General features: G+C 36.6%; 1 protein-coding gene across 4 annotated transcripts in view; it reads left to right on the forward strand.

Annotated features, from left to right (window-relative positions):
- The window catches only part of LOC145277780 (uncharacterized), a 128,847-nt gene extending 115,090 nt beyond the window's left edge, over window positions 1-13,757 (forward strand). For all 4 annotated transcript variants that reach the window (XM_080129537.1, XM_080129539.1, XM_080129538.1 and 1 more), the window contains exon 2: window positions 9,901-13,757. In XM_080129537.1, the coding sequence (XP_079985663.1) occupies window positions 10,893-12,968 (2,076 nt within the window). In that variant the 5' untranslated portion in view covers window positions 9,901-10,892 and the 3' untranslated portion in view covers window positions 12,969-13,757. The remainder of the gene's footprint in view (window positions 1-9,900) is intronic.
- Window positions 13,758-23,013: the final 9,256 nt, after the last annotated feature.

The raw sequence follows: 23,013 nt of genomic DNA on the forward strand, positions 1-23,013 counted from the left end.
TTTTCAGTAGTAAATAAAAAATGCAAGAATTTATTTTTGCTTTTTTTATATGAATAAAGCATCGTAATTTGCAACAATAAAAATAAAATAATTTTTACAGGATCATTACGAAAAAAAAACCCCCTAAAGTCCGTATTAATGAATTCGATATAACTCAAAAAAATAAATTTCTCGAACTACTGATATTACCATTGAATTAAGCAGTGTTTATTTAATACTTTCATACAAAAATATTTCTACTTTTTTTTTTAAATTACAGATTTTGCATAATTTTTATATGCAAGATTTTAATAATTTCCTTGCTCACAAGAATATGAAACTTTCGGCGTAACATAATTTTTATATAATATTGGCCAATAATTTTTTAAAAAATATTAATTCAAAAACAGTAACATAGAAAATAATTAAATTAAAAAATGATAGAAATTGCATTTTGAGGGTGCTGGCATAACTTGGATCAGTAAAGAGCATAACAGCAACGTATCTCTGATCTCGCATGTTGAACATTGTGTCACTTTCAGACATAATAGAAGGCTCCTATCATTCTTGGGATTTGTATACAAGTGGTTAACTAATAGATGGTCTGCAACAAAAAATGAAAACTGGTTTTTATCAAACGGAAATGGAATCATGTCATCTTTTCTAGGGTGACAATTTTATTGTTCTACCATGTATATATATTAGCAAGGCCCATGTTCTGGTATTGCCCAAGGAAATTTAAAAAGAAATATTTAACTACAAAGTTAAATATTAGAATATCAAGCAACCCACCTTAGTCATTTGACTCAGATCAAAGTATATATGTCTCCTGTCTGAGCATTGTGTATGCTCCTGTCAGATCTCAACCCTTTAGGTAAGTTTAGCCTCTTAAGTTTATTTTAATCGTTTTTATGGTAATCTGAAAATAAAAACAACTCCATAGTTAAATATTTAGAGGTTTTAAAAGAATTTTTTTAAAGAAATTAGATCAAGTAGTTTAGAGTAGAATTGGTAATTATATCAGAATTGGGATGAAAGATATTGGAATTGTCTTCTCACTAATATATGTTTCATTGTATCTATGACTAATTAGTTGGGCAAAATATTTAAAGTGATTAAGATAATAATTCTATATCTCATAAAATGTTTTGTTGTTTTTTTCTTTCTAATGTTTTTAGTTTTATTCATGTTTCTTTGTCCATGGTTCATCTGATAAATATTTGAAATAATTTTTGTCTAAAATTTTGTGGTGGAGTTCCATCAATTACATTGTTTCTTTTAAGATTGTTGTCCTTATCACTGTTAAAAAGTTTTAGTTCTAATATGTTTTGGGCAGAAGCAATTCAATTTTTAAAGACTACAAACAAAACCTATCTCGAAAATGAGATTTAAGATGATTTTAATATACATAATCTGACATTTATATATATAAAGGGCAAAATATGTGTTAGTGTGTGCACATTTTGCATATGGGGCAACAAATACGCAGAAATTGCAGCCTAAGTTAAGTTTCCCCTATGGCATGATGTTTGACCTCATTAAATTTGCACACCTATCACTTAACTTTTTAATCGTTAAATTAAAACGCCTTTCAGTTCCTGTCCCGTTGTGGCCAAGCGGTAAAATGTCACGTTTTTTTAACACTTTCTTTGCAACCTTCGCATCAAGACTTCGGGTCCGAACCTATCTGCCTACCAAAACGTTTTTTTTTTCTTTTACATCTTCAAACATCCGGGCAATGCTGGGCATCCACACTAGTCTAATATATAAAAGGCAAAATGAGCGCGTGTGTTTGTGTATACCCACGAAAGGCTTTTTGACTGGAGGTTCTCATGTCGGTTAGATTCTGGGAGAAGTTTTCGCACACTTCCTAGATCGTAATATCTTAGATTCGCCAACGGACATTGTCTCTATCTTTATTTTGATTGAGTTTTAAAAAATTCCCTCGTTTCGAGTGTTTGTCTTTTTCGTATGAATAAAGCGAAAATAATCAAAGCAAATGTAACAGTCTGGCCTTCCGGCCAGGTATTATCTGTTCTGTAACTCGTCCTTGGTCAATGTAGGGGAAACCTTTCATACTGAAGCAATTACTATTTATTTAGATACTGCCAGAGTGCCCGTTTTTATGAGGGAGCTGGTTTTCCCCCACATTATAAACGACCTTATGTCTAATTTGCTTTTGTAAGGAAAGCAAATAAATACCACAACAGAAAGCGGAAAGCTTAACTGACCCTCAGCCAGGTTTAAAAGCAACTTTCATTTCTTAAGTTAATTACCAACTCATCGAATTCACTGTCCTCTTTGGCCTAATGGTTAGCAAGGAAGACTAATTACCCTACGTTTTTGAGTTCGATCACACGTCTCTCTCTCAATCTTTTTTAATTTTTTTATTTCGTCCTTGTGCCAATATCCTCCACTCGGGCAAAAGTTAATTACTAATTCATTTAATTCACGATCTTCTTTTTTTTCATGTTCTTTTCCTCCTTTGCGGTACAGGTTTGAGCCTTTTTTTTTTTTTTTTTCCTCAACACACACCTCCAAACACCCGGGCAATACCGCTAGTTTGAAATAAGCCTTAATTGAAAGCAGCAAACTGACAAAATAAACATTTTTTTCAACTATTAATTTTGATGGTCACAAGTAGTTACGCCTACACACACGCACACAACATTTCTGTGAAGTCCGTCATAAATTAAATAAAGTTTCTTAGAAAAGGTTGGTGAGTAAAATCTGACGATTTAACCTTGTTTATTCATCACATCCCGGATGTTACAATTGAGTGGAATGCCACTCTTTGTGAAAACACTTGGTAAACAAGTCTTGCCTAATGAATAAAGCTTTTGTTCATTATTTTTTTTTAAAAACTAATACATTATAGAAAATCCTCTAAATTCTATGTTAAACAATTGCTTCAAGCATTGTGTGTGTGTGTGCATATATGTATATAAACTCGGTGTGTGTGTGTGTATGATGTTTATGTGTTCCTCATAGAAAGTAAGGTTAGAGAGTCAATATAAAATCTAAAAGAGTATTCTTATGTAAAATTTATCAAGTAAGACAATGGAATGTTCCCAAATTCCTAAAATGTAGAGATGAGGGCTTAACCTCCTTTAAAACTTCAAATATATACTATTTTTATGAAATTTAAGTTGGATGTATGAAATTTCCTGAGAAGATAATGGAGGTGGTCCCAAATTTTTAAGTTTACTCCTAACCTAAGGAGGCTATGGAGTCCAAACCTCCTTTAAAGATTCAAATATATCCTATTTTAACAAAATTTATATTGTATATATAAAATTATCTAGGACATTGGAAGTAATCGCAAATCTCTATGCTACTATTTATCTATTGGTTATCTATGTGTCCCATCTCTAAGTGACTTATGAGGACAGAATCTCCTTAAAACTTCAAATATGTATCGCTATATATATAGAGAGAGATAATTTATAGGAGGACATTATGATGCAAGATAAAATGAATGCAAAAGTAAAGTGAGTTTTCAGTTTTTCCCTTTTTTATTTCATTGTTTGATTAAAAATCTTAGTTGCCTTCAGTGTCAGTAGATGGTGAGGTGCGTATAACCACGGCCACTGAGATATAGAAGGCCTATTAACTGAAAAATGCCTGCAGGCAATGTAGGTAAGCTTTGTCAAACTATTACTGTTGATACTATATGACGGCATTTATAAAAAAAAGCATTAAAACATGTTAAAAAAAGAAAAGAAAGGAACCCAATCCAATTGATAATGAAACTGAACTTTATTCAATATAAAATATAAATAATTTTAAAGCAATATACAATCTAATACTGATACAACTGAATTATGAATTTAGGGAACAAACAAAGAAACAAAACACAAAAACAATTCTTGACCTTCGGGACAAGATCACAGTGTAGTAGTATCTGTTCTGATGCTACAATTCACCTTTTCTGTCCTCGGCCGGTGGAGGAGAAATCTTTCATGACCAGGACAATTTTTATTTTTGTTCCTATCCAGATTGGGGAGCTGGATTTTCCCCACAAGATTATATGTATATAATATAACAAATTTTCATTACTAATGATATGTATATATATAACAAGTTTACTAATGATTATATGTATATATATAACAAATTTTCATTACTAATGATTATTATATTGTCCAATTTCTACTGTACACTCTTTAACCCTTATCCTTGAGTGGCCTCTTGGCCTTGATAATGAGTTGATACCTATGAAAAAAAAAAAAAAAAGAAAAAGTCCAATGTGAACAAGTTCTAATTAAATCGTCCCCCTAAGTAATCCAAGTTACAAAATTCCCACTGTTTACTATGCTAAAATCACAATGACTAATGTATACCTATTAACCCTTATCCTCGAGTGGCCTCTGAGCCTTAATAAGTGGTGACACCCTTGTAAAAAAATAAAAAAAATATGTTGAAATATTTAAATAACTATTACTTTTAATACAGAAATCATATTTAAAGTTTTGGTTTTCTGTTTTTTTATGTTCATTTTTTTCTCATGTTTTTCATCAAAATGAGTAATATATTTTCATCACTCATATGGTTAGGAATCCTATACTTCGCTATCGTCTTCATTTTCATATCAGTGCAGAATACATGAATATGGAAATGAAGTTCGCATAACTACTAAAAGACAATCATACCATAATGTGAACATTGGTTAAAAACTAAGAAAATATAGTTAACATCTATATTAAATTGGGGTGGTGGTGAATTTGGAAGGGAACATTATTATTATTTCACTCACTAGGAGTTGTCTCACAGGCCATCATCAGTGATCGCTCACTGGCAGTAACCTGTGGTATTCGCTGGAGGCCGAGTAACAACAAGTATCTCCAGATTTCCAATGTTCTCCATCTCTTGACCACGCGTGCAGATGATTGCACGCAACAGCCGTTTGCCATTGATTTCTCATTGGCAGTGCCTCCCCAGGGTACCAGATTTGAATTGCATACTTCCAGTGGAGGTCTGGTTAATACTCTCCCACTTCAGACTTTCCATCCTCCCTGACTCTTCACAACAAGTTGGTGTGGTGCCAATCGATGTCATCTACAGTTTTTTTTTTGTTTTTTGTTTTTTTTTGCACTTCACAGGCGATGTGAACCCTGCGTAAGTGGGTTTAAATTTAATGGCTGCTCTTTGAGGTTTTCTTTCACTTTCTTCATATATATCTCATGTACTTTTTGTAATCGAGCATGTATTTTATTTTTTTAATAAAATTTTGTTCATACTTTTATTTTGTGCTTGTTTTTATTTCATTTTGTTTTAATTTATTTTTATTATTATATTATATTTTCCACACTAATATTTTTATTTTTTGTTACATTTATTTTTTCATACATATTCAAATAATGCTTTTGGCCTTTCTTTTTGCCTCAAATAGTTCCTTCAAAAAAGTTTTCGTCATTAAATAAACCAATGAAAACCTTTTGTGTATGTGCTTTTTAGGGAGCAACCATTAAATTAAAACCCGTTTATGCAGGGTCCACATTCTCTGTGAAGTACCTTTTTTTATTGTTGTTGTTGTTATAATAATAAGCACCATTATTATTATTCTTAATAATAATAATAATGATGCTTGTGCAGTGTATGCACTATGCTATATTTTAGATAGGATTTCCAAGTTAAAATACATTTTTATGGTATCTTTTTTTTTTCATTAAATTTTTAGGTGAAAGTGCAGAATAGTTAGAAAGCCCCTCCCCTTCTGTTAAGAATGGCTTCCTAAATAACGTTATTATTTCATCACGGTGCATACAACATTTATTTATAAGATAAAACACAAGAAAATATGTTAACTAAGATTTAATGTACTCTTTATTTTTATTTCATATCAAAACTTTAATTAAAACTGATTAGTTAATGAATTTTTAAGATGAATTTGTGTTCGTATTGTCTCTGGAGAGAATAGAAAATTTCCTTTTTCATTTCTCATTTAAGTCATGTAAATTATTTACAGATAAAATGTTGTAAAACAAACAAAAACTTTTAAGTTTTAAATATATTTCAAAGAAATAAATTACGCCCGATGATAAAATATTGAATTCATCGATCGTTTTAGTAAAAAAAAAAAAAAAATGAAAAACAACAAAAATAAACAAAAAAACTTGTGAAAAATGCTTCTTACTTTAAAATATTTGAATATACTCAATGAAAAGTTTTATTTATTATTAAAAGAATGGCCTGAAAAATATTCTCATATAAAAATTGTTTGTTTCGCAATTAAAAAAAAAAAATGAAATATTCGACTTCCTACGATAGAAATAAAAGTTCGAGTCACTTACCGTTATATTTTGTTAGATTAAAATTATCCTTATGTGCAATTATGATAATTGTAATAATAATCTAAATGGAGAATTGTTTTTTCTCTTTGGGAGAATACAACAGCCACAATAGCGAAAAAAAATTTTTATGGCCACGTGGTTGAACACCAAAAACTTTAGGCACCTTTCTGCCTTTACCTACATGTCGATCTGGTGATGACGTCATGCTGTCATGTTCACTGGTCTGCTCTCTCAGTAGCCATAGTATAACTAAAGGCAAGCAAGTTTTTAAAAAGTATCCTTACAATAAAAAAGTAAAAGCAGAAAAGATTATTTAACTTTTGCATTTTTTATAAAGGAGTTACCACTTATCAAGGCCCAAAGGCCACTCAAGGATTTGCTTTATCTTACTTTCAATTCCACTTATATTAGACACATTCCTTCCTATATACATATATATACTAGCATTTCAGCCCGGCGTTGCCCAGGTGTTTGGATGTGTATGTTGAGTAAAAAAAAAAAAAAAAGTGGTAGTAGGAAGGCAGGCTCGAACCTGTACCGCAAAGGAGGAAAAGAACGGGGTAAAACTTAACGTTTATGCTGTTACGACCACCGCCAAACCGGAAGCAACATTTTTTAAAATTAAGGTTAGACAATCTAAAGGAAAGGATAACTTTTAAAAAATATCAGCGAAAAAAGTGACCCTCCCTCCTGTAGAAAAGTGCCTAGTTGAAGAGGAAGATATTAATGTTTTTAGCCAATCTTTCGATATTGGTCATATGAAAGGGTGAACTTTAAAATGATACTGATCTTGGTGAAATCCGTCGGTAAAATCCGTCGCCTCTATTGAAAGTTTAAGGCAGACATGCAAACAGACATACATATGTACATTTATATATTGGTAACTAAAAATTTTCGACCCAAACTGATGAAAAAGCTTGCCCTATCTCTGAATACCCTTTATGTAAAATTTCAAATATTTAGACCAGAAATTGTCTGAGTAATTTGGAAGAGACTGCAGAGGTCAATTTTTTTTAACTTTGACCCCTATTATGACCCCTTAAAATTTATTGTTTTGGACTCAAATCAAGTTATTAAGTTAGATCTATGTCCAAGGAACCTATATCTAAAATTTCAAGTGCGTAGACCCAAAATTGTTGGAGGAGTTTGGTAAAGTTCTCAAAGGTCAAATCGTTGAACTTTGATCCCTTAATCGCCAAATTTCTGGCCAAAAAACCGATCACATCGATTTTCCCAAATCTCAGTACCCTGTATATCAAATTTCGAGTCTGTAGACTAAAAATTGACAGTTATTGCGTAGGGAAATGTACACAGATACACACACAGACACGTTCACTTTTATAGATATATAGATATATATATATTATCTAAAGAGCAGTTGTCTGTGTATATGTGTTTTTGTATGTCTAGTTAAAACAACAAAAAACCAAAGAGTCATAAAGATGGTATGTTCTTGATTGTCTGGATAAATAATATCTAAATTTTAGAAAAATATTCATTCTTTGGAAGCCAGCTGGACTAAGTTTCTTCGAGGTGAGGGTTGAGTGGTGTCAATTTTTTTTCAGTCATTTTATTTACTAATTTGGAAAGAAAATGCTGATTCATTACTTAAGGAATCTCTATTATTATAAAAAAGAAACTTTGTGTGTGCGTGTGTTCCCTATGGACTCTGAAATGACTGGACCGGTTTTTATGAAATTCAACACAGATATACTTTATGTATCTGACAGTATTCTTAAGCAGGCTTTGTATTGGAATGTCTTTGATAAATATCGATTATTGAAAAAATCCGATGAAAGAAAGAACAGGTGATTTTGACGAAAGTTAACAACTTATACAGCCTAACATCACAAGTGCATTTGAAAAGTTTTATCACGCAAGCAGAAAAGCTTGGCATATAAAATCAAAAGTAGGTTCTTTGATATGACAGAGGCATGTTTGAAATGAATGATTTTGTTTAGAGCACAATTGAACCATAATATTTGACTTTTGCATTTTAAACTTTAATTCAAGCCATTATAACAAATAATTTTATAAAATCAACAGTAGGTTCTCCACAGTGAAATGTAGACTATAATGTATTGTGGAATAAGTCACTGTGGGAAGGCATGTGAGCTTTTCTCCAGTGCACTGCGATGGATCCACAATTAGAGCAAGCAATCGATTTGATTGAAAAATGGGCGATTTCACTGATTTCGATGACAATAAAAGAGTGTGAAACATTTATTGATCATTCAATCCCAGGCAATGTCGGATCTCTCTGCTAGTCTATTATGTAAAGAAGAGTTGTCTGTGTAGGCGTCCAACTAGAGAGGGATGGGCTGGGTGGAGGAGAAAGATTGAATTGAGGAGAGGGAGAAAGAAAATGAGAAAGAGAGATAGATAGGTAGAAGATTTAATAGAAGTATGTTACACTTTTTTTCCTGGGCAACATTGGGTATTTACTACTAGTCTATATATAAAAGAATGACTTTTTACAAGGAGGTTTGAGGTTTCGAATAGAGAGCATATAACATTTCTAAATTGTTGAGATGACGCTTGGCTATTTGTATTATTTGGACTACTGTTTTCATCTTGAGTGCCGTCTTCACAATGTTTTGAAATTCCATTCAGATTCCCAAGTTTGACAAAAACATTCGACACCTGAATGTCAGAGGTTACATTGACTGAAACGTTTTGAAAATGGCATTTGAGATGAGAACAGTAATCCAAATAATATGAAGAGTGTATTTTTCTTTTCAAACATATACTTATTATGGTTGTATAGCAATGTTCATCTGGCATTGCCTGTGTAGAGATATATTGCTGGTCAGAAGACTTTTTAGGAAAAATAATTTCAAATACAGTCTTGTTTAATATTTAGTCTTCACCAAAAAGTTAAAAATAACATTCATATTATGTGGTAAAAAAAAAAAAAACACAAAAACTGTTAATGTGGTGTTCTTAAAAAAAGCGGCTAGTTAAAAAAATTACATTTGTAATCAGATAATAAAAAAATCTTGGGTATAGTCAGTTAATGTACTTCCTAACTTTATACGTAACATTACCGAAAGTGGTTACAAAGCAAATCAGTTTCTTTGGGTTTTTTTCTCTCGTGCCTATATCTCCCCGGCGCATGTACTTTTTTTTATTTATTACGTTTTTCCACTTGTGCTTTTTTTTTGTTTTTATTATTAAGTATTTAGTAACCATCGAAAAGGTTTTTCTGGTCTTATTTTAATTAAAAATTATTGAAATTAGTTTTATTGAAATTAGTTTTTTTTATTGATAACACTTTTTCCATTCTTTGTTTTTTTTTTTTAAATTATTGAAAACATCTTAAACTATTTTGAAAATATTATGTATTTGATACATTTTTTTTAATGATGTTTGACATTCTGTTATTTTGATTTCAATCATTTTATATTTATAATTTCATAAACATATATTTCTTATAAAATTTCATATCTGTTATTAATGGAGATTTGGTATCTGTCTATCTGAAATTTATACTATATTATCATGCCATCCTCCCAGGCATTATTTTTTGTTTTTTATCTACTTCACCATCACCACCTTCCATTTCTCATTATTCACCTTTATTTGAGTTTGTATTTGACATTTATAGTCGTTTTTGTTTGCTTTTCAGAATTTGATGGGCCATAATAGAAAATATGTGGATCCAAATGAAAAGAGTAAAACCTTCCTGGACCAATTGACATGGAATAAAATACGACACTACCGTCTTCTTTGCTTACAAACTCTTTGGAAATGATCCCTTCCCTTCTATTTAATGACCTGAATCTTTAAAAATACTCATTGCTTTCTGTTTAAAGATTGGTTGATTAAATCTACAAACATTTGATACATTGTTGCCAGTTATCCACATTTAAGATAATTTTTCCCCACCTCTTCAGTATATGAATCATGTGTAACTATCTCATGAGGAACAGCTTTATGCTACAAACATGTAAAGTATATTACCTGATGTTTGATTTTTAGTTTAAAAAGCCATCTTTTGAGATGTTTTGCATTGATTCGGTTATAAATCTCTTTATGATACAGCAACTTTTGCAATTGTTTTCTCGTATGATCAACTAACTGTACTTTCACAACATCGTCCAGGATTCATTAATGTTCTCTTAGTTTAAATTTTTAAATCTTAAAAAATAGCGTGTAAAGTACAAAGAGATACTAAAAAGAAAGCTCAAGAATATATGGGACATAACAGATTTTTTTTATCTATCTATAGCAATTATCTATCTTACATTTTTAACCTTTTAAATCATTTAAAATTTTCTCCATTGTAATAATCTTCCTTGCTGGAATTATTTAAACAATTTTTTGGGGTGGGGGGAAGAAACTGAAATGAATTACACATTTTTACTGTAAATAACATGCTGCAAGGATAAAAAAACATGCTAGTTTGAATCAAATATCGATTTGTCAGATCTGTTGCTATTTAGGTACAACATTGAAAATCATATCAGATAGCTTTAAATATTAGATTGACTATGCTGTATTATGCTTAAATAAACATAAAAAAAATTCAAATCAAAGAAAAGAAAGAAAGAAAAAACTTAACAAAATACAAGTAAAAATAATCCTAGCATAAAGACACAAAGAGAAAAGCTAAGCTTAATGGAAAAACAAATCCCACTTGGAGGATGTGATAGAGAAGCCCAATATCCATCTGAACTGGACACCCAAATAGGAATGGAGTCTGGAGGTGAAAAGACTTTTCAATGTGAAATCTGTGGCAGGACTTTCCTGCAATCCAGTGAACTCCTGCAGCATATTCAGACTCACTCAGAGTATGGAAGCCGAGATCAAAGTCAAAAGGTTTACCAGTGTCAGACGTGTGGACAGACCTTTGCTTTGCCCTCACAGCTTGCTAAGCATTCCACGACTCACCTTGGCCAAAAGCCGTTTGTCTGTAACACTTGTGATGCTGCATTCTCCCAATCATCAGAGCTGTGCAAGCACGTCAGACTTCATGCTCGCGAGGAGAAACCATTCAAATGTACTTCCTGTGAGGAGACATTTGCTACACGATTGCATCTCTCGAAGCATACTTCCACCCATCATCCGATGCTGCTAGAAAATAACAAAGAAAGATTACACACATTTACAGGAAAAGTATGTGGCAAGGTGTTTCGCGGTACAGCTGCAGTAACACGACCTGTGGTGAATGCCTACAAGCCAACAACATCTGCTCCTATAGCCAGTACAACAACTATGGTCAGTACAACAACAACAACAACAACAACAACTGTGATGCCTACAACTGGGCACACATTTACTTGTGAAATTTGCAGCGAGACGTTCTCGTTTCTTTCTGATTTATCTAACCACATAAAGTTATGTCACCCTGCGGAGAGAACCTCTTTCACCTGTCCTGTCTGTGACAAAGTGTTTTCGCAGTCAACCCATCTGGAGACACACCTGAGAATCCACTCTGGTGAAAAACCATTTGCATGCGATATTTGCAATAAAGCCTTTTCGGATTCCTCCCTCTTGGCACGCCACGTTATGGTGCACTCTTCAGAGAAGTCCTACACCTGCAATACTTGTCAAGAGTCTTTCTCTCGCCAGTCTCATCTGTCAAAGCATTTGATCTCCCACTTGAGAGATAAGCCCTATGTTTGCAACATCTGTGAAAAGGGTTTCACTTGTTCTGCTGACCTTTGCCGTCATGTTCGCACTCATTCCAGCATAAAGTTGTATCGTTGCGAGAGCTGTGATAAGACCTTTACCATTTTGGCTAATTTCCAGAAACATGCCCAAACACATTTCGGAAAGAACCATCCATGTAATGAATGTGGGAAAACATTCATTTCTTCTTCTGAGCTAGAGAAACATACGATGCGTATTCATCGTGGTATCATGGATGTCAGTAATAATGGTGAAAGTGACGATGCTGACAAGCCAGTTGAATGTGAAGTCTGCGATAAAAGCTTTCTTAATACATCAAACTTAAACACACACATGAAATCTCACTTTGGCGAAAAGCCGTTCAAATGCACACTCTGCGAAAAAACGTTTGTCCATTTGTCGCACCTGTCACGGCATCATTTGGTGCACTCTGGTAACAAGACATTTTCATGTAACATTTGTAACAAAGCGTTTTCGCGTGCCCAAAACCTTGCCAAGCACATGAAGATGCATTCTGGCCAGAAACCTTTCACATGCAACCTGTGCCAAAAAACATTTACTGAAACTTCTGAACTGGCACGTCATGTTCGTATTCATTCTGGTGAGGCAACTCCCAATATATATAATGCTGATGGTCGCCAATCATTTCCCATCTCCACCCCTGATCCTTCCCAGCAGTTGAAGACGTGTGAAGACCCCAATATTTTGTGCAATCCACCCAAAGTGAAAGAATTTTTGAAGACTCCATTATCATATGTGTGTTACATCTGTGAAGAGTCTTTTCTGCAGTTCTTGGATATTGTTGCTCACGCTCGGTTACATCTGTCACCAATTTCCAGTGTATCGCAGGATGATGTCGGTTCTCAGCTTGGGGTAACTCCATTTGTGTGTGGAGTTTGTGCCAAGGCATTTTCACAAGCAGACACGCTGCTAGCACATATCGAGAATCACCCAATGGTTGAGAATTCAAAAGACTTGGGTGATGATGAGGATGATGATGAGGAAGAAGAAGAGGATGATGATGATGAGGAAGATGACGACGATCAATTGATGTCAGAATAAACTGTATTCGAAAACCATTCATTTGCAATCAGAAATGTATTTAAGTCACATCCTTTCATTCTTCATTGACTTATAAAATATAAATAAAAAGGATCTGGCATAGTCAAGGGTGACCTGAAGGTCTCTGCTCATTGACTACTACACCAAGATGCAAGAGAGGGCACCACTCCATCAGCTGGATTGCTCCACTTACCCTTGATCCTCACCTTATAATTCTGAGTACTTAGCAAGAAGACATCAAATACCATTTTTTTTTTTTTTGCGTGTCTTTCATATAACTTAATTGAAGATTGAACCCTGGCCTCCCAGCCCATTAGAAAACAGTCTAACAATTATGCCAAATGGGCTAGAAAAAGATTTATGCTGTATAATTGGGATAAGTTTGTTCCCTATTACTACTTTTAAATTGATGTTCCATTTTATGTATTGTTAGTTATGGTAGTAATTGGCTTGTCATCCCTCCCCCTCATCAGTTGATCACATGACATGTAAATCTCAAAACTTTTTGATCAAGCGAATAGTAGTTTAGAAATTATGACAAATTGAAATTTGCTTAAATTTTTATATTATAAACTAATAGAGCGAATGCCCAAATTTGTTATTTCATAACTTTAATGTTTAAGAAAATATGGAGTTAGCTAGCTTCTCCCTGCTTCCAACCCTACCCTTTAAAAAAGAAGACTTTAAGAAAGAACCAATGTTTATTCATAATAGAAAAAAGGTTTTGAAGGAGAAATAACTAAAATAAATTAATAAATAAATTGGAAATAAAATATTTTCAAAATTTTCCATATCATTTTTGTGAAATATTAATATGCATGTTTTGGAAATTTTGTGCATCTTAACTTTTTTGGCTTTTTCTTATATGAAATGGCATATCTTCCTTTCTTCCTACTCCTCCTCCTCTTATTTCTTTTTCTTTATCCTCAACCTCCTTCTCCTCCTAATCCTTCCCTTTTTCATTTTTATCCTAATCTTCCACCTCCTCCTCACCTCTTCCTTTTTATCCTCCTCTTCTTCCTCTTCCTCCTCTTTAATCTTTTTAGTCTTCTCCTCCTTCTCCTTTTTTGGTCCCCTAATTTATCAGAGAGGGACCTATGTTTTCAGTGGCGTCCATGCTTCTGTGCGTCCATTAGTCCGGACTATTGCCAGATAACCGTCTATTAGTTTTTCCTGAAATTTTGCCACTGTGAGGTATATGGTTAAAAAAAAAAAAAAAACGTACCGGGTGTATCTGCATCGCTCTTTGGGAAAGAAGAAGGAAAGGATGGCCAGCATATTTGTATACGCGAAGGGCATTTTGGGAAGGCAGAGCATGATGAGAGAAGCTATTTTTTTTCCTGTCTCTTCCTTTTTTTTTCTAGATAGGAGGATATAAAAGCTGGGAAAAATTCCCTGGGGGCACAGAGAAGAGTCGTGAACATCTTCTCTTGAAAAGAATTTTGTATTGCTGACGTTCAGATTGTGTGGTGTGACATTAGTGGTAAGAGGCCAGGTGTGGTCGATTTTGAAAAAAAGAGGGCAGAAATGTGCTGTTGTCGAGAGTGACTCACTCCTTCCCGAACCCCAGAACCGAATCCTGATTATAATGCTAGAAGCTATTTCGGCAAGTCAAGCAGGTTAACATGGCTGACTGGAGACTCAACTCAGATGTTGAGACCCTTCACTGGGGAGGGTGACCTAATTAAATGGCTGGAAAAATTAAAGATGGTGGAAAGGTTACAAAAAATCGAAGACGTGGTCACCCTGCTGCCCCTCTACTTAGAGGGGGAAGCCCTCACTATTTACCAGCAGATGCGCGATGAAGGGAGACCTTGCTCAGTGGAGCAAAGACTGAAATTGGCTTTCGCTGAGAGTCCATTTGAAGCACTCGGCAAGCTTGCAAGTTTGAAGTGGACCGGCGAGTCTGTTGACGTCTTTGCTGTGGAGATCAGAAGACTGGCAGGATTGGCTGGTTACGTGAGGAGGAGTCTGGAGATGACGGTAAAGCTATACCTAGTGAATGGCTTCCCAGAAGAAATCTCCGCGAACATGCAGAGAATCACTGAGATCAATACGATGGAAGTGGACGATCTCTTGGTCCACGCCAGAGTCCTAGTCAAGAATGTCAAGGGCCCAATCGTGGCTGCAGCTGTGAGTGGAAATAAGTGCATGAGGCCCCACTTGAATGACGAGAGACAGGCAGCGAGGCGACAGGAAGGGAGGCCTGCCATCAAGTGCTTCCAGTGCCAGGGTCCTCACCTGCTCAAGGACTGCAAAGAGCCGAGACTGGGGGTCATCTGCTACCGATGTGGACGAGTGGGGCACATTAGCCGCTATTGCGTTGCTGCACGGGACCAGGGAAACGAGTGAAGGGGAGCCATTGCGCCAATGGTTCCCCCTTCTATGTGGAAATGGCGCACAATGAAACGTTGCCTCAGTTACCGGTAGTAGTCAATGGGAAGAGAGCCATGCCCCTTGTGGACTCGGGCTGCACCATGACGTTGGTAACGAAGAATGTCGCTAGATCATGGAGCGGAGCCAGGAGTATTAAGACCGTGGATGGCAGGGAGGTGAAATGCCTGGGAGAGACAACAGCGGAAGTACTGGTGCAAGGTGTGCCTATTGGACTACGAGCCCTGGTGTTGGATTGTCTGGTTGGTGATGTTGATGTGGTTTTAAGTGTAAGTGCAGTCAACTAACTGGGGGGCGCTACGTTGAGAGGGGGCCAAGTAACTTTTGGACGCCTCAGCACAGTAGAAATGGCAGGAGTGGAAGGTGATAGAAATATCAGAACACAAAAACCAGATGCTTGCTGCATCGAGGACGAGGATTTCCCGGCAAGGTTCGATGGTGAGAGGTGGAAGGTGGAATGGAAATGGATCTCCGGGCCTCAGGAACTACGAAACAAAGTAAGCTGCTACGAGAAAACATTGCGAGGAGAAATAAGAAAAGGATTCGAGGAAGAAATGGAGAGGTGGATAGAGGAGGGAATTCTGAAACCGTGGACAGGGGAAGAAAAAGGAGTGCTACCAATTCTGGGAGTTGTTCAACCCACAAAGAATAAAGTTAGACCAGTACTGGATTTCAGAGAATTAAACAGATACGTAGCCTGCCACACTGGAAAGCGGATTGATGTATGCAAAAAGGTGTTGAGGAAATGGAGGAGGATGGAGCAGGCCACTAAGATTGTCGACCTGAAGTCGGCTTATCTCCAGATCCATGTAGATGAAAAACTCTGGAAACATTAGTTGGTCCGGTACAAGGGGAAGTTGTATTGCCCGACGAGGTTAGGCTTTGGACTGAGCTCAGCCCCAAAAATTATGACTGCCGTGCTGAAGACGGTGCTGAGTAAAGACTGTACAGTGGACAAGGTCATTAGTTCGTATATTGACAACATTCTCGTGGAGGAAGCAGAGGTGATAGCAGAGAAAGTGAGAAGCCATGTTGCGAGGTATGGGTTGACTGCAAAACCGGTGGAGTCCCTGGATGGAGGAGCGGCGTTGGGGTTGAAACTATGCCGAGATGGCAAAGGAAGCCTTATCTTTAGATGAGGGAATGCAATACCTGAAATCAAATCCGATTTGGCAACAGTAGTTTCATGGATCAGGTCAGCAGTGACTGGCGATAAGAGAGTTAGGACCAGAGGTGCTGCAGAAATGCTGATCAAGTGCAGGCTTGGAGCACTTGCAGATTTGATAGCGGAATTCCAGTTGAAGGTATCTGTAGTGCTGATCTCATCAGAAAAGTACAAGGCGGATTCGATGACACGGGTAAAGAGGGCCTGGCTGCAAGAGAGAAAGGAGGTTTCCTCAGTACGCTGTGCAGGGGAGGAAGTTAAAAAGTTACATGAAATGCACGACTTTGGTCGAGAACGGACATTATTCCTGGCAAGAGAGGTTTACCCGGAAACCACCGAGGAGGAAGTCAGGGAGGTAGTGGAGCACTGTCAGGAATGCCAATCGATAGACCCCGGACCATCCAGACACGAAGCAGGAGAGTTACACATTGCAGAGGACTGGAAGCGATTGGCCATTGATGTGACCCATTATCGCCATAAGCTGTATCAGTCGATGATCGACTGTGGCCCGGGGAAGTTTGCCGTATAGAGAGAGATCAGGGCAGAAGCTGCATGAGCGATCGGAGAGGTCATCGAAGAAATATTTTTGGAAAGAGGGCCGGTTGAGGAACTGTTAATGGACAATGGCCCCGCTTTTTTTTTTTTTTTTTTAGGGCAGCGTATCGGCCGAGTGGCAATTTTTTAGGGCAGCGTATCGGCCGAGTGGCAATGGGATAGTGGAGAGGAATCATCGCACCATCAAGGTTGCTGCGGAAAAAAGCAACATTTCACCTATGGAGGCGGTGTTTTAGTACAACATCTCACCGAAAACTAGACAAGATGAGACAACTGTGCCTCATAGAGCCACCTTTGCGTATAAGTGGCAGCATCCGTGCAACAAAACAGTGGGAATTGAGGGTGAAGACGCTACCATTAAAGTGGGCGAGGAGGTGTGGGTAAAGCCCCCCAATGCAAAATGTACCACTCGCTGGGAGAGGGGGGTCGTAACGGGAACGCAGTCAAAGAACAATGTGATGGTGAATGGCGTTCCCCGGCATATCCTAGACCTGCGTCGTGTAACCCTGCCGGTGCGCAGTGATGGCAGCGAAGAGGAGGAAGTCGACATCCACCAAGAAGCTAATGATGCACCCCAATTCGACTTAGCTCCACATTGTAGTTCTTTACAACTGGATGAGAATGTCTGTAGTGAACCTGAAAACGTAAACCCCCAAGAAGTTGTCCCCCAGAGGCCTCAACGTGAGAGGAGGAGGCCTGCTTGGATGAAGGATTATGAAGTGTCTTATTGATCTCAAAGATCAGGGTGGGGGGGTATATGGTTAAAAAAGAAGAAAAAAAAAGAAATGTTCCGTGCGTATCTGCATCGCTCTTTGGGAAAGAAGAAGGAAAGGATGGCCAGCGTATTTGTATATGTGAAGGGCATCTTGGGAAGGCAGAGCATGATGAGAGAAGCTATTTTTTTTTTTTCCTTGCTCTTCCTTTTTTTTTTTTCTAGATAGGAGGATATAAAAGCTGGGAAAAATTCCCTGGGGGCGCAGAGAGAAAAGAGTCGTGAACATCTATTGAAAAGAATTTCGTATTGCTGACGTTCAGATTGTGTGGTGTGACATTGGTGGCAAGAGGCCAGGTGTGGTCGATTGGGAAAAAAAGGGGGCAGAGACATGCTGTTGTCGAGAGAGTGACTCACCCCTTCCCGAACCCCAGAACCGAATCCTGATTATAACGCTAAAGCCACAAATTGTATTTCATTAAATAGATGTGCACAGTAAAAAAATTTTTTTTTACAAAAATTCCTGTTGCACCCCCAGGGGCTTAAAAGAGTTAAAAAAAAAAAAACCCTGGCAAAATTCTGGTTCGCATCCCTCTGGGACTTTTAGTGCTAAAAAAACATGCCTTTTTGGAGCTCTTTTTTCATATTACTCAAGAACTTGATATGTATACCTATATAGTAGTTCTCCATGGTACTGAATTCAAATATACATGTCTTAAGGCGTGAAACTGCATTGTTTGTCCGTTTTCACTGGTATTCGGCGTTCCAAGGAGCTCAAAAGTCACAAAATTGCAAAATAAATTACACTTTTTACCCCATATCTTTTGCCCCATCCATTAGATTTTTCTGAAACTTGGCGAAAATGTGAAAGCAACGTTAGCCCTTCACACTTCTCACATTCATCATTTTTTCATTATTTTTTGTGGTGTCATCTCACATGCAGCACAAGAGGGGGACCACGCACGCACGGCCTGCTATATATTATAATAGGTAGGATGCTAATGGACGGATGTTCAAAAGGTGTGACAGAAGAAGAAACGATACACCTGTGTTTGTATATCATTTAATGGTATTGGTGTCACAGATCCTCCTGACTCTATTACATGGCATCTCATTCTATCTTCCATCACACCAAGTAGGTCTTTATGGGTGCATTGTGCATCCTCTGCTAGCTGCTTGATGTAAGTTCTGTGAGGCACCCACAAAAGAACACCGCTGATAATTTCATTCTTAGCTTTCCAGCAGTGACGAGCAAATTTAGTTCCTCTTAGATCAGAAATCTGAGGAAGGTGTCCGTAGAGTTGCTCTCTCATTGCGTGCTGCCTCCAGGCAGTTTTAAGAGCAGCTCTTAGCATTTTAAAATGTACACACCGTCAATTTTTCTCTGCAATCTTTTGGTAAAAGTCCAGACGCTACTTTCACATATCAGAACTGCTGTAACACTTGCTTCAAAGAAGTTACGTTTCATCTGTGTAGGAAGATTTGACTTCCAGATTCACACATTTTGCTTTGCTACTTTACTCATTGACGTATTTTAGACAAATCCCATTTTGGGAAGAGATATTAGCATGCGAATTAGGACATGTTCTGCTTTTTACTTGTGTTACTGAAAAAGCATAACAATTTTTTCAAGACCAACTTCTGCTTGTTATATCAGCAAAAATTGCAATGTCATCAGTATTGCCTGTGTCAGTAATTTTCTCGGCAAGACATATCCTTTTTTTTTTCTTTTTACTCTTGTTCACCTCTAACAAGGCATATCACCACTTGGATATAAGGACTACTATTTGAGACCATGCCTAGGAAAGATTAACATGATGTTGGTTTACGTTACATTTAAACTTCTGCATATCGATACAGTCAGAGAAGCAGGTAGCAGGAAGGGAATTTCAATGTTGTTTTAGGGAAGAAACTATTAAAGTAGAAAGCTTTCTGGCATTTAGGGACCTCAACAGCAAAGGGGTGAGATTTTGTTGCTAAGCAGGTTTGTCAGGGATATGTATGTTGAGAGGGCACAAGTGCAACGAGTTCATCAGAGTACATTCCATAAAAATATTTGTAAAACAGGCACAGAGACGTAACATTGTGGCGATGGGACAGGGGTTGGAGCTTAGTTGACAAAGTGGGGCCTATTAGATTGAAAACTCTTTGGACCCTTTCCAAGAGGGAGAAGCCAGTGGCAGATGCACCCGCCCAGATGTGGTAATAATACTCCATGCATAGGCAAATGGTGGCCTTACAGAGGTACAGGATACTCTCAGGTGTGAGTAGTCTTCTAGCTCGATAGAAGGAACCCACCTTCTTTGCAGCAGTCTTTGAAATGTCCTCAATGTATTTGTTCCAGTTCATATTGCCCCTGGAAATTTATCAATGTTAAGTTGGGTTTTAATGCCTCCCCTTGTCTGTTTTCTGATGACATGTGCTTTTAAGTGTTGTGTTACTTGGAGTTGTCTCCCTTTGATTGCTTGTATATAAATGAGTGATAACGCATGTTTCTCTCTTTGTGTGCGTCATGATGTGAATAAACAGATGTCTTTCTACGTCTCTGTGTGTAAAAGGCTAAGGATATGTTAAGTATTAATTGATTTGTTTTCTTTTGTCAACCGTTCCAGTATGAAGATAAAAGAAGAAAGGTATGTTTTCTTTATTTACTTCATAATTAAGATTAATTAATTACCAACACATTTTGCTCATGAATCTTAGGCCAAGGAGTTTGAAGGAAGAATTCTCAGGTAGGGTGTCATTTGTTATGGATATCAGTGGTTGGAGAGACGTCTTGTAATTATTAAAGGAGAGCAGCTTAGTCTATTAGCATTAAATGTTACTATCAATTTACGACCACATTCCACTACGGTCTGGAGGTCATTTTCTATCTATTCTGGCATGGTCTTAGATTTATGTTCTCCCTTGTGCATGTTATAGAGCATTGTATCATCAGCAAATATACACATCTCGAACACAGTATTATCAGGGATGTCATTTATGAATATCAGGAATAATAGTGGTCCATTAATGTTATGCTGCTTGGATGTACATCCATTAATGACAACCTGGATGGTTCTATTGTCTAAGAAGGATCTAATTATATTTAGTATACGTCCAGTTATTCTGTACAATTTAATTTTCATTAGCAGCCCTTCATGCCAGACTTTATCAAAGGCCTTGGATATATCACCTTATCCAGTGCATGGTATATCCATTCAGAAATGACTATTAAAATATTTTTACTTCTTGTAGGTACCAATGTCAAGCCATTTTCTTTCATCTTGTTGATTAACATACAGAGGATGTAGTCAAGACAGATTATAAATAGGTAGGGTGCTAATGAATAGATGGATGTTCATCTATCAGAATGACGATGAGCATCTGATCGTCTTGAAGAAATGACAGATGACACGTGTTGAATTGTGAAACAAGGGTTGTGCAATCCCTAACCCTAACTCCTCTCCTGAGACGGCACTGCTTGATTCCAGTGGTAAGGAGAAAACCAGGATAATTGGAAACAATGTCGAGATAAGCGGAGAGCACATACAGCACCTGGAATTCCCAAATGGTCAGCCATTTTAGTACTGACCAGGCTCAAAGATGAACTTCAGTGATCTGACGAGAACTGGGGTGTCAACGTGATTTTGCTGTATAGGGAGCTATCGTATTACCCTGAAGAATACTAACAGTGACCTAAAAAAGTTTGGGTGTCTCTGTCAGGCGATCGTATCATAGACTGTGTTCTGCTGTTTTTGCATCAACAGTTTTATTTGGAATACTATATGCCAGAAGACGTTAATTAATCTTCCCTCTTTTAATTGAATCAAAAGCATTGCAGAAATTCATGAACAGCAAAATGGCCTTCAGATTTCTTTCATGTATGTCTTCCAAACTATTGACATTTGCGTGGATGTTGATCTAATTTTGCAAAAGCTATCTTTATTTGATCTAAGGACTCTCAATTTCAGGTCAAACATGGTTCAACACTTCTAATATAGGCAAACACACGATCCAGCATTGCCTGAAAATATGCTTAAATGTGATATTTTGATTTATGTAGATTTTGTATGTATTACTATAGCGCCAATTATCTATTGATTATCATATTCTATCCAATATATAGTAATGATTTCAAAAGTTTAAAAAAATATAACTTGGGTGCCATCAGCTAGAATCGAAACCAAAACATTTAGCTCTCTACAGGTCTGAATACCCCATATATCAAGTTTCAAGTCTGTAGATCAAAAATTGGCAGAGTAGCTTAGTAGAGAGCTTCAGCAGACAGACAAGTTTAATTCTATAATGTATAGAGATTTTGGCAAAACTGACTGTTCATGTTATTTGTTAGTAGTTTGAGACAACACACAACTAGCCTTTCTTTTGAAATGGGAGTACTCACCTCTTTTGTACAGTTATTCATGTATTGGTAATGATATACAGCATTATAGGATTCAAGTAGGATGTCATTGAGTTTTTTGTTTTTCAGATTCCCGGAGAAATGTCATCCAGCTGCTTACTATTTTTTTAATGTTGGTACAATTGTTGCAAGCTGTGTTAAGGAAGCATGTTTCTGTATAGTGGGGAGTGCTGGGTCTTCACACAGTTTTTATTTGCTCATCTTTAGTGAAATGATAGAACAATGATCAGATGTGTATGCAATGTTAGGTCAAATCAGACCTGGCATATCAGCTCTGATATATGATAAATATACCAAAGGTTGATGAACTCCTGATAACAGTGTTGGTTTGGCCATATTCATAACGACAACTTTTGAATAAAAGAAAAATGCAGAGACATTGAGATGAAAGCCGATTGGAAAGTTGGAACATCCAAGAAAATTTGGATGGAAAACATCAGCAAGTGGAATTTGAATGGAATTAATCCTCAAGATTACTAAGCTTGGAGACTGAGGTTTCAGGTTGTCAGAAAACGTCAGACTCCTGACCAAAGGAAATAAGACAATATGATGATACTGATATTCTCAAAATTCATTTACTATTGTAAATGTGCATCTGTGTGCATTCACTGCACTGCACAGATCATGGTTGTTTGCTTATTGTCTTCATCCAAATTTAGTGCTTGATTTCAACACTAGCCTTAGTGTCAATCACGTGGACATTGTTAGTGCGACAACCGAAAGATTCTCCAAACAAAACTACAACGCCAATTTAAAATAAGTATTAATGTCTTATTTTGTGAACTTACAATTTTATTTGATTACACTACAAAAGACA

Source organism: Euprymna scolopes, chromosome 6 (genome assembly GCF_053919585.1).
Source record: "Euprymna scolopes isolate OS-2025 chromosome 6, ASM5391958v1, whole genome shotgun sequence".
In the NCBI taxonomy this organism is placed as follows: Eukaryota; Metazoa; Mollusca; class Cephalopoda; order Sepiida; family Sepiolidae; genus Euprymna; species Euprymna scolopes.